Genomic DNA, 12,459 nt, shown 5'->3' with positions numbered 1-12,459 from the left:
CATCATCATCATCATCATCTCTCCGTCGTTCGAATTTTCTAGATAATTTATGACCGCGTAAAAAACAAAAAAAATGTTTTTTTAACCCAAATTAAAATAATGACCGTTAAAAATTTTCCCCCTTTTTTTATATTACAATTATCGCTCGCGTCTTTTACGTCCGTAAATAATAATAATAATAATAATAATAATAATAATAATAATAATAATAATAATAATAATAATAATAATGATAATGATAATAATAATAATGATAAGAAGAAGAAGAAACAGATGAACGAGTAATAAAAAAAATTTTTTTTTTTTCTTTTTTATTTTTCATTGGGACTTAATAAATAACAGAAAAGTAATAAATTAAGTAATCAAGTAAAAGAAAATTATTCTAATTAAAAAAAATTAAAAATACATTCATTCAATCATTCATTCATTCATTAATATTTGAAATTGACAAAAACAAAATTGAATGTGTTTACGTATGTGTCGATTAACAAATGAAAACAAAACAAAACAATTTTCATAGGAAAGGAAAAACACTCAAAGAAAAACAAGAAAAAGTACAAAAACATAGTCAGTCACACACGTAATTGGCGAAAATCCCGTGTGTGATGAAAATTTGAAAAACGTTTCTAAGTGAACAACATCAAGAGAGAGAGAGAGAGAGGGAGGGGAAGGTATTATAGTCAAAAACGATAAATAACGATGGAAATACTTTCTGGGGTGGTGTAGGTCGGTCGACGAAGGGGAAAAAAATAAAAAAAAAAAATGGAAAATTTCTGTCATATAGAATTACGCAGGCGTTACGCCCGGTTAAAGCTCCTCGATAAAAAAAAAAAAAAAATTTAGTAATAAGAAAACGGCCGGGCTCGGCGGACGATGAGAGGAAAAGTCCGCGATTTTCTTTCTACTCTAACGTCGTCGTCGTCGTCGTCAAAAAGTAAAAATACAACAAATACCTGCAACGGTTATACGGGTACGTAATTATCATTATCATTATCATTATTATTATAATAAGAAAATCATAAAATGAAAATGACAAAAATAAAAATGAATACAAACGGTAAGAGTCCTTTTTCCTTTGCATAGGAAAAATGGGTGGTGGTTCGTTTATCGTTTGTCGTCTGCTAAGACTTCCTCCATTTTATTATTTTCCTCAGTGAAAAAAAAAAAAAAAAAATGTCTTCTTTTTTCTTCTTATTATTTCGAAATTATTTTTAACCATCGTTTCGACGACATCATCATCATCATCTCTCTCATTTTTTCTTTTTAATTTTCCATTATATTCTCTATTGAATTTTTTTTTTAAAAAGAAAATTTTACTTTAAACACAAAAAAAAAAGGGAAAATGGTTGTTTTGTTGTCATAAAAGTTATGAAATTTTAATTATTGGAAAAATAAAAAATAAATAAAAAAGTTATGAAAAAATAATAATTTCATAATTTTTATGAGCTGCAAATAAAAATTATATATACATATATAAAATTATTCAAACCTGTTAGGGTTATGTTTGAGCACGTGTATTAATTAATTAATTTTTTATATAATAAATAATTTAAAAATGTAATTTGATCGACGTTTATGATTCTTTGAAGTACAAAGTTGAAAAATGAATTTCCCACCTGGAAGATAAAAAAAAAAAAATGCAAATTTTTTTTACTTATTTTAATAATAACCCCTAGTAGTTCTCTCTCTCTCTCTCTTTATATATATATAAGCAATGTAATTTTTTTTTACTTACTTTTTTTTTTATTACACATCAATACAAAGTAATGAATTAAAGTAATTGTAATTGTTTTTTTTTTTTTTTTTTTTTGCAATTCATTCTTTTACAATATATAAAATGTCAATGTGAGGTTCACAATGTCATATGAAGTTAATAGAAATTACCACAATTAGAATGACATTTAAAAAAAAAACTTTTTTTTTATTATTTTTATTAATGTTTGAATATAAATTACGTATGTAATCGACACGAAAAAAACTTATTTGCAATAAACATCAATAATTATCAAGTATAACTTTCAAAAAAAAAATAAATAAAAACTTGGTCATTTTGAAAATTGGCATTTAAATTTAATCGATAAACACGCATTAAATTATTCAAAAATTTAATTTCACGCAATGGCGTAATATAAATAACCGATCGAAGTTTAATTATATCGAATAACTTTTATTAAAATGACTTTAAAAATATAATAAAACAAATAATTATTAAGAACGCAGAAAAAATAACGTACTTGCCATATTCATTCCATTCGTTAAATTTGAAATTGTAATTAACGAGGTACCAACTTATTTTTTATTAACATACGTGATCTCGACGTAAAAATTTAAGTTGGTACTCGTGACAAACATCTAGATCATAATCGCGATAAGCGAGTTTTCAAAAAAAAAGAACGAACGAACGATTGTTGTGTAACGGTCAACCGATGGATTCAAATTAAAATATCAAATTTATTTACGCGTAAATTATTTTTAAAATTGTAATAAATCAATGTGAAATGTTTTAAAGACACACGAGAATAATATAATTAACGGTAATTATTACAAATTTAATATATTAAATTTTAATAAATTTACTCGTGTTATTATTATTATTATTAAGAATTCGTTAATTCAATTCAATTTATTAATGCGTAATAAAAATTATTTTAGTTGGAGTGTTTGAATAAGGGATAATGATAATAATAATAAATTTGCTTGTGTTCTGACGTTTATTTTGTGTCGATTACGTGAACGTCGTCACGAACGTGTAAATTTAAAAAAAAAAAAAAAAAGAAATGAGGAAAAAAACACTTTCTCTAGACATGCGCCTAAATTTTCCTATGAGATGAACGTTGGACGATCAATAAAAGGGTGAACTCTATCAATTTTCATTTTGTTTTTCATTTATACACACACACACACACACACATGCTTTTATACAAAAATAGAAAATTCTCAACGTGAGAGTCAATTGACGTTTATTATTATTATTATTATTATTATTATTATTATTATTACCATCACCACCACCACCATCACCATCATCATTATTAATACTACTACGATTTTTTCATTAATGAAATACAAAACGAACGCACGTTTTCTTTTTTTTTTTTTTAGATTATTAAAAATAACGAGGATAATGAATATAAAAAAAAAAATATGTCGAGCAATTTCATAAAATGTAATTTTTTCAAAATGAAAATTGAAGAACAAGAACAAGAAAAACAAAACGTAAATTTTTATTAAAAGAGACATTAATAAACACAAAATGGGCACGAATTCAAAATAAATAAAGAGAGCAAGTGAATTTTTTGTTTTGTCCACCATCAAAACCATTTTATTTTTAACTCCAGTGATATATATTTACCTGTATTATGTATTGTTTATTTTGCATCGTAAAAATTTTCAATTTTTATTCCATAGAGTAAAAAAACACACAAAAAAACAAAAAATGTAATTAACTCACGGGCAAATTTTTTTTTTTTTTACTTTTTGGCTTTTGTTTTGTTAAAGTTTTCACAGTTTCGTTCAAAATTAAATTTAATGAAGCAGAAAACAAAAAAAAAAAAAATAACAAACAGGAAGTATAACAATGAACATTAATGAAAATTATCCAAATAATAATAATAATAATAATAACAATGATAATAAATATTTTTTATTTTTGAAAATGTCTTTTTATATTATATATATAAAAAATATATAAAACGTGGCAAAAATTATTTAGGTCAAACGATCAATGAAACTTATTGAAAAAAAAAAAATTTTTTTCGCCTTAAGATTAAAGGATTTCCACTCGTTTTTTACTCTTCCATATATATATATATATATATATATATATATATATATATATATATACAATCATTATTATTATTATTATTATTTTAGAAAATCATGTCACCAATAAAGGACTCCAATGGCGGAGTTCCACCAAGCCCAAGCATGCAGGCAATGGGAGCTCCGTGGTTCCAGACTCAGGAGACGGATGCGAAACGGATTCGCTCTCTGAAGTGGCCGTCACAGGGGGAGACAAGCTGGAGGGGTCGGATACAATTAAGAACGACGCTGTTCACCTCAAGAGACGGTTGGGACTCTTCAGTGGGGTGGCTCTAATTGTTGGCACAATGATAGGTGAGCCTATTATTATCATTATCATTATTATTATTATTTCTTTTGGGAGGACTTAAAAGTCGTCGTTAAGTTAACACAACACCGTTGGATACCCTGAAATTAAAAAAACAAAAAATACAAAATCGCTAATTATCCACAAAAATTTTACTCCCCCCCCCTCGTCCCCCCACTCATGTAAATGATGATGAATTTGACACAAAAAAAAATTGAGGATTTCTCGAAGGGTAGTTGTGTGTGACCCTGGTATGGGTAACTTAGACGAAATTTTTTCAGCAGCGGCCTAATTCAATACAAGGTATCCGCAGGAAGATTTCCGAAGGGAAAAGTTTCACGGGCCGCTTTAACCCGCCTTTGACTTTCGTGAAAATAACCCGCGCGTTTCATAAAGACGGTACCACCACGACCGGGGTCATCAGGATACGTTAAGGTGGTCTGTTCTTGTGATCCGAATTGAGATTTACTTGAGGAAAAAAAAAAGGAAAATACCTCGAGGAATAAGTTGTGAAAACGTGTGGGTCAGTTACTCATAGAACTTATTTAGATGGGTTATTTGAATATGAAAATTTATAAAAAAAAAAAAAAAAAAAGAAAAAAAGAAAATGATTAAATTATTTTTCAGGTTCTGGAATTTTCGTATCGCCTTCCGGTCTATTGATTCGAACCGGTTCAGTGGGTATGAGTTTTCTCATATGGGTCGCGTGTGGATTCCTTTCACTCCTGGGTAAGTTAACTTTTGCAATGAGAAAAACCTTTTTTTTCCTTTTTTCCTTTTTCTTAAATTTGACAAAAAATTATTCATTTCAGGAGCTTTGGCCTACGCCGAATTGGGAACAATGAACACGAGTTCGGGTGCCGAATATGCTTATTTCATGGATGCGTTTGGTCCGATGCCGGCATTTTTATTTTCTTGGGTTTCAACTTTGGTATTAAAACCGTCACAAATGGCGATCATTTGTTTGAGCTTTGCTAAATACGCGGTTGAAGCTTTCGTGACGGAGTGCGATCCACCGGAAATTGCAGTTAAAGTTGTTTCCGTCATGGCCATCGGTAAGCATTCATCTACGATATTTTTTAATAACGGTAACGTACGTTTTGTTGCGAAAACTCAAAAATAATAATAATAATAATAATAATAATAATAATAATAATAATAATAATAATTTTTCTCTCTTTCATTTTCTTATTGCTTTTAGTTATAATTCTATTCATAAATTGCTACAGTGTAAATTTAGCGACAGGGGTTCAAAACGTGTTTACCGCAGCTAAGCTGGTAGCCATTTTGATTGTTATTTTAGGAGGATTATACAAATTAATTCAAGGTGAATTAAAAATTAAATTGAATTACGAAGGGGGGAGGGGCAGCAGGGGGCAGGGGGAAACGTCAAAGCGTTAAAAAAAAAATCTTTAAAAATTAAATTTAAATTTTTTTTAAAGGAAACACTCAGCATTTAGAAAATGTCTTTCACGGAAGCACTTTTTCATTTGGAAACATTGCCACAGCCTTTTACACGGGTCTATGGGCTTACGACGGATGGAACAATTTAAATTACGTCACGGAAGAAATAAAAAATCCATCAACGTGAGTATTAAGAAAAGGAAAGAAAAAGGTTCATGTTCAATCGCGTCCTTTGACACGTCATCATCACCTTTTGTTTTTTCTGTCCAAACGCGTAAACATTGTCTGACAGATAGTTGGAACAGGACCGACGCTCTCTTTCACGACTACTACTAAAGAAAATCTACAAAGGAAAGGAGAGAGAAAGATAGTTTACCTCTCTCTCTCTCTCTCTCTCGGTTTCCCTCACATGACCGAAAAGTATTTAACGTAGGTAATGACAAGATAACCAATCGACACTAATGGGAAAACTTTTCTTACTTATTAGAAACGAGTACTTGCAAAAATATTAAAAACAAACAAACAGAACAATCGTCCTTTACAATTTTTACATGTTTTTTTTTTTTCATTTCTTTTAATTATAGAAATTTACCAAGATCGATAATAATTGCCATACCGTTGGTTACAATGTGTTACGTTCTCATCAACATTTCATATTTGGCCGTAATGTCGGCGGCGGAAATGATAGAATCCGAAGCTGTGGCAGTGGTGAGAAAAAAATTAAATATAAATTGAAAATTTCAATTCGCGATCCACGATTATCATTGAAACAACTTATTATTAAACTTTTTTTTAGACTTTTGGAAATAGAATATTGGGAGTAATGGCCTGGCTCATTCCATTATCCGTAACCGTATCAACGTTCGGTTCAGCAAACGGAACGTTATTTGCTGCTGGTCGGCTATGTTTTGCTGCGAGTAGAGAAGGTCATTTAATGAACATATTGAGTTACGTACACGTAAGAAGATTCACTCCGGCTCCGGGTTTGATATTCCACGTAAGGGTCGTCATATACTAAACTTACGGAATGAAAAATTCTATAATAATAATAATAATAATAATAATAATAATAATAATAATAAAATGTTTCGTTCGTTTCCAGTCGATAATAGCGATCGCCATGGTTTTATCAGGAACGATTGATTCCCTAATTGATTTCTTCAGTTTTACAGCGTGGATATTTTACGGGGGGGCCATGTTAGCATTGATTGTAATGAGATTCACTAAACCGGATCACCCTAGACCGTACAAGGTGATAAACAAGTCGATCGTTTACACACCTCCTAATACTCAAAGGATGAATTTAACGAGTGTAAAATTTTTATTGCAGGTGCCAATAATCATTCCCGTCGTGGTATTGGTGATATCATTGTACCTGATAGTTGCGCCCATCATAGATGTGCCACAAATTGAATATTTGTACGCAGCTTTATTCATTGTCGGTGGTTTAATTTTTTACATACCGTTCGTACATTACGGTGTTAGATGTAAAATAATGGGTAATCATTTTCTTTCTCTATGACATTATTCTAATTCGAAAAAATTAAAAAAAACTTACCTTTCTTGACGTTTAATTTTTTGTCTTGCAGATAGATTCACTGTATTTTGTCAGCTATTGCTTGAAGTTGCACCGACTCAAGTGATGTTCGATTAATAGTTGATGATGAGCTGCAATGTAGCTGAAAAAAAAAAAAAGAAAAAAAATGTTAGAAAGAAAATTTTATTGTAGTCATATGTTTTGTATACAAAATAAATAAAAAAAAATATATATTATAATTATTTTTAAAAATTCATTAAATATATATTTATTATTGTTTTATTTACAATCATGTTTATTTAAATAAAACCCTAAATCGAAACAAAATTTTCTTATCAAACAAATTTATTAAAAGAATAATAATAATAGGTTTGTTGGTTTTAAACCTGATTAAAAGTAAATTTGTTTTATTGGCATACAGTCAGGGAAAACATTTTAATACATAATTAAATAATAAAAATTGTTCGAAGAACTTACAAAATATATATATTTAAGATTTATTTTATGTTTTGACTTTGCCATAAACATCCAATAATTGTTTAGTATCGTTTTTATTTTTTTTCACAATTTTTAATTTTTTCTTCTTATTTTTATTCTTATTCTGTGTCTTATTATTCTCATCCTCTTTCTTTTTTTTTTCTTCTGAATTAATTTTAACAAGTTCTTTATAGTTGAGATATTTACGTTTGGGAGGTACGGCACCCAAAGAAACAGCCAATGCAACTTTCGATTCTTCTTTTTTAGCACCCGAAAAACCCGAAGTACCAAATTTAATTATGTCGTAACGTAATTTTTTCATCGTTAAATTGTCTTTATTTTTTTTTTCCTTATTTAATTTTCCTTTTGAAGAAATTAATTTTTTATCGCTGTCGACAACCGCCATTTTATTTTCACTAACTTTTTTGGGTTTTTTATTTTCAAATACAACAGTTTCGCACTTTTTTTCATCGTGAGATTTTAATAACGATGATCTAGTCGGTACAAACATTTTAACACACGTGTCGAGTGACAATTTTTCTTGTTACATGCACGCCGCCATATTGGAATTAAATAAAGTGAATTCTGATTGGTTGTCGTCATGACAACCCAGCTTCATGTTTATCACGAGTGACATCTTTCAAAAAGTAATGTAAACTTGTTAAGTCTTATTAAACACGTTGAATGTTTACAATTAAAAATTAATTAATATTATCTCATTAAATATCTTATCATTTGACACTTTGTGACAACTTATATCAAACGTTATAAAACGCTATTAACGTTGTTTGTTTGAAATTACCGTAATATAATTATTTCATTTACGTTATAAAAAACAACAAAAACAAATATTTAATTAAGACCTAAAAACCTAAATATTTTTAATAGTTCCATCGAAAAAGTTGATTTAAAATGTGTGCTTCAACGGTAAAAAAAGGCCATGTTAATTTTGGAAGTGAAAATTTTGTACCCAAAGACAATACAATAACAATAAGACAAACTTCACCTGGCCAAGTACAAATTGGTTTAGGATTTCTTAGATATCAACACACATACAGCATTTCAATAGACATCCCAAAATTTTATTTTATGGGTTATGAATTAGAATCGATACTTGATGCGGCTGAAAAAAGTGAACCTAATGTTAATTGTAAAATAGTAAATATAAGTGAAAAAGAAAACACATATGAGATAACTGTCGAATTTCATGCCAATAAGGAAAGACTATTAAAAGAAGAACTAACTCTTTCGCTGGAAAATAATGATAATTTAACAATCGAGTTCATAGCAAGAGTTTTAGGACCGGGAAAAGGAACTCCATTATTAAAAAATGGAATCAAATGTATTGGTGTTAGCAGAGATGAATTATCAGATGTATCAGATTGGCAAACGGATTGATTAAATTTACATTTAAAAAAAAAAAAAAATTTTTTTTTTTTTTCTCTTTCGGATACACAGAGTAAAAAAACAGTATTGTTTTTGAAAAGACTTAACTATTTTTAACTATATAAATTTTACTTAATTTAATCATTATTTAGTCTATTTAGATTATTATTATTATTATTATTATTTAAATTAGTGACAAATCAAAATTATTTATTAACTTAATAACTATGGAAAACAAAAAAATATGAAAAATTTTTTGTAAAAATTTAAAATTCTCTCAATTTGGTATAATCATTCAAAATTAATAAATATATATTATTATTATTATTAATTAAATTTTTTTGTGAAATTAAATTATTATTCGTATGTAATGAACAAAATGTAATTAAAATTTTTTTTTAAAATTATCGACTGCCAAATTTAAATTTAAACCATTTGTTTAATTTTTTTTGTTTTTGAATGAATTAAATAAATTTTTTGTAATTATATATTTGTATATGTATATATATATATATATATATATATTTTTTTTTTTATTATTTAAACATATCATTTACAATTTATTTACTTAATAAATAATAATGGTATATATTAAATGTGTGTGTGTGTAAGTACAATCTATGCACAAAATTATCATTTTTAATAAATATTATCATCATCTGTATTAAATAATTATATATATGGATAATAAAAGTTTTATTATTTAAATTTAAATTTTTTTATCTCCCATCTTATTTGAATTTGTGCTTTTTATATCGATTTCATAATATCAATAATTTAATTTTTTTTTTAAATTATTAATATGCGACATTAAAATTAATTTTAACTTTTATTATTATTATTTTATTCCATCTGGTTTATGCGTTAAAATAAAAAAAATTTTTTATTTTATTTTATTTTGTTGACTCTAAATTAAATTTTTTTCAAAATATCTATGTAAGCTTTTTTTTTTTTTTTTTTATTAAAATGAAATAATATTACCTACATTAAAATTTTTTTGTTTTTTTTTTGTTACTAACGTAAGCAATCTAATATAATTGGAAATATTGAAAGGTTTATCCTCATCATGCCATCATTTGGCAAAAAAATGGTAATTTATAATAATTAACTCAATAAAAAAATTTTTTTTTTTTTTTTTTGTTTTAACTGGTCCCAAATAATTGATGGGCCTTGAATTTTAAAAATAAAAATAAATTATTGGATATAATTTATATTTTCACAAATATTTATTTCATTAACGTTTGAAATATTATATGCAAAAGGTAAAATTTTATATTTATATTTTTTTCATATATCTATCTATCTATATGTTTTTGTTTTGTTTTACTAATCGAGTACAAAGAAAACAATACATAAATATAATTATTATATTTTGTATAAATAATAATTTTTTTTTTTTTTTATTTCAACAATTCTAAACTCTAAATATCGACTATTCCAATGTCAAACAGCTAATCGCATAAACCAAATAACTACTCATTTGAAACCCCTTTAAGACGCCATTTTATTAAATTTATTTTAATCAAACGATAATCCGTGTCGTTATAATTTAAAATAAAACAAATCAAAATCTATAAATTATAATTAAAAGTAAAAAAAATTGAAAAAAACTTACGCTCACAACAAATAAATTTTAAAGATTTGAAAAACAAAGAAAAAAAACTAACGGTTTTTAAGTACGCGTATAATCAATTATTAAACGTGTCAATAAAATTTGCGCCAAAAACGAAAAGTAAACAAAAGAAAAAACGACACGGATCGATCGATCGATCGATATCTCGAAATGACAAATCTATTGTTATCTCTAAATCATAACTTTTAATTACAATTCAAATATTTAACCTTTCTTTTAACAAAATAATAAAAGTAATAATAATAACTTTTTTCTTTTTTTTTTTTAAACAAACACTTATTACCATTAATTATATAATTATAATTATTATTATTATAAACGTTCTTATAAAATATTTTAAAATAAAAAACAAAACATATTTAAAAATTTATAATAAAAAACTTTTTTTTTTTCCAATTAGTTTATTGGAAAAAATAAAAAAAAACTTAACAAATAAATTATTATTATTATTAATATTAATTAGTTTCAATTTCTATCTATCACAGCTATCGATACAATAAATTGAAGAATTTCTAACTATTTATATATATATATATATATATATATATTTATTTATTTATATAAATTTCCATTTTATTATTATTAATATTATTATTTCAAACATTTATTATTATTATTTTATATTAGAAACGAATTCAAAGCGAATTCTTTATATATAAATTTTTTTTATTTGTAAATATATATATATATTTATTTCAGTAATATTAATTAATAATTATAGTTAATAATTTATCAATTTTTAATATAATTTAATAAATATTAAGGCTATCATTAATAAAAGAGAAAATTCAAGTTTTATTAAATTAATTAATAATTTATTTAAATTTTTCAAAACTCAATTATTAATAAATTGTATTAAATTTAAAAAAAAAAAAAAAAAGAGAGAAGATACTCGGGTAAACGTAAGAGAGAGAGAGAGAGAGAGAGAGAGAAAAGATAAATGATAATTAATGTAATACTTAAACCTAATGGCCAACAACAAAATACTGTCAATCATTTTGTACAAAAATTTACATTTCAGATAATATTCATCAATTATTTTATTTTTATCCTCTATGGCTTTTTTTTTTTAAATCGAATATCATAGAGAATAAAAACGATACTCGTTCTAATCGATTATGTTGGCATTAAATAATTAATAAATGAATTCATCAGTAAGAAAATTATTATTACTATTATTATTATATTTATTACTATTACTATTATTATTATTATTTTCTTTTGTTTTTTAAAATTATCATATCCTTATAATATTCCAACGCATTCGATTATCTATCTACCTAAGAGCTCTCGACTTCTAAAAGCTTATAAATTCTAAAATTATTTAAAAAAAAAAAAAAAAAACAATTAATAGAAATTTTCTTCTTTTTTCCAACAAAACAAAACCGACAATAAATAATAAAGTAAATAATGAAAATGTTAATAATAATAATAATAATAATAAATAAATAAATAAGTTTTGCATAAATTTTTTGTTTTTACAATTGATACCATTTTTTATCTTTGTATTTCAACATGAGAGCATGAGCCGAATTAGAAAAATTTTCAGCTTCGTTCATCATTTTTTGAGTTCTTTCTTCTAATTCTCCTAATTTTTCACCACGTTCCACGGCCAATTTATGAGCTCTGGAAATTTCTCCACCCACTGCAGTTACTTGTCTTCCAGCAGCTTCGATATTAGCTGACGGTCCTGGAATGTGTTTGGCAACGCTTCGAGATGGTTTACCGCTACTTTCACCGACTAAAATATCAAAATTGGGTTAATTTTAACCACTTGAATTTTAAAACGACAACAATATAATAATAATAATAATAATAATAATAATAATAATTTACAAAGTTCTTCTCTGTCGATTTGTCGTGCTCCACCACCAAAAAGGCCTTGGAAAAAACTTGCTTTCGGAGGTTCGGGAG

At 26.0% G+C, this 12,459-nt stretch overlaps 4 protein-coding genes across 4 annotated transcripts in view; 2 read left to right on the top strand and 2 right to left on the bottom strand.

Annotated features, from left to right (window-relative positions):
* Positions 1–4,109: 4,109 nt before the first annotated feature.
* On the top strand, positions 4,110–7,034 carry Phum_PHUM212700 (amino acid transporter, putative; the record flags this gene model as incomplete). The annotated part of the gene is made up of 9 exons (XM_002425586.1): positions 4,110–4,116; positions 4,736–4,837; positions 4,921–5,163; positions 5,310–5,435; positions 5,551–5,695; positions 6,097–6,220; positions 6,309–6,509; positions 6,615–6,764; positions 6,843–7,034. The coding sequence occupies 9 exons, from the start codon at positions 4,110–4,112 to the stop codon at positions 7,032–7,034; spliced, it is 1,290 nt and encodes a 429-aa protein (XP_002425631.1).
* A 73-nt stretch (positions 7,035–7,107) lies between these two features.
* On the bottom strand, positions 7,108–8,037 carry Phum_PHUM212690 (uncharacterized protein; the record flags this gene model as incomplete). Its single annotated transcript, XM_002425585.1, has 2 exons — positions 7,108–7,191; positions 7,708–8,037. 2 exons carry the CDS (start codon positions 8,035–8,037, stop codon positions 7,108–7,110), a joined length of 414 nt encoding a protein of 137 aa, XP_002425630.1.
* Positions 8,038–8,438: 401 nt separating this feature from the next.
* Positions 8,439–9,019, top strand: Phum_PHUM212680 (uncharacterized protein; the record flags this gene model as incomplete). Its single annotated transcript, XM_002425584.1, has 2 exons — positions 8,439–8,900; positions 9,014–9,019. The coding sequence occupies 2 exons, from the start codon at positions 8,439–8,441 to the stop codon at positions 9,017–9,019; spliced, it is 468 nt and encodes a 155-aa protein (XP_002425629.1).
* A 3,004-nt stretch (positions 9,020–12,023) lies between these two features.
* Positions 12,024–12,459, bottom strand: part of Phum_PHUM212570 (tomosyn, putative) — a gene marked incomplete at both ends in the record, with an annotated part of 4,188 nt that continues 3,752 nt past the window's right edge. Inside the window, 2 exons of the mRNA XM_002425583.1 lie at positions 12,024–12,286; positions 12,382–12,437. Coding sequence (XP_002425628.1) covers positions 12,024–12,286; positions 12,382–12,437 — 319 coding nt within the window. The remainder of the gene's footprint in view (positions 12,287–12,381; positions 12,438–12,459) is intronic.

Source organism: Pediculus humanus, genomic scaffold (genome assembly GCF_000006295.1).
Source record: "Pediculus humanus corporis 1103172107561 genomic scaffold, whole genome shotgun sequence".
NCBI classification, from domain to species: domain Eukaryota; kingdom Metazoa; phylum Arthropoda; class Insecta; order Psocodea; family Pediculidae; genus Pediculus; species Pediculus humanus.
Note: the sequence above shows the minus strand (reverse complement) of the source record. Positions and strands in the feature narration are given on the sequence as shown.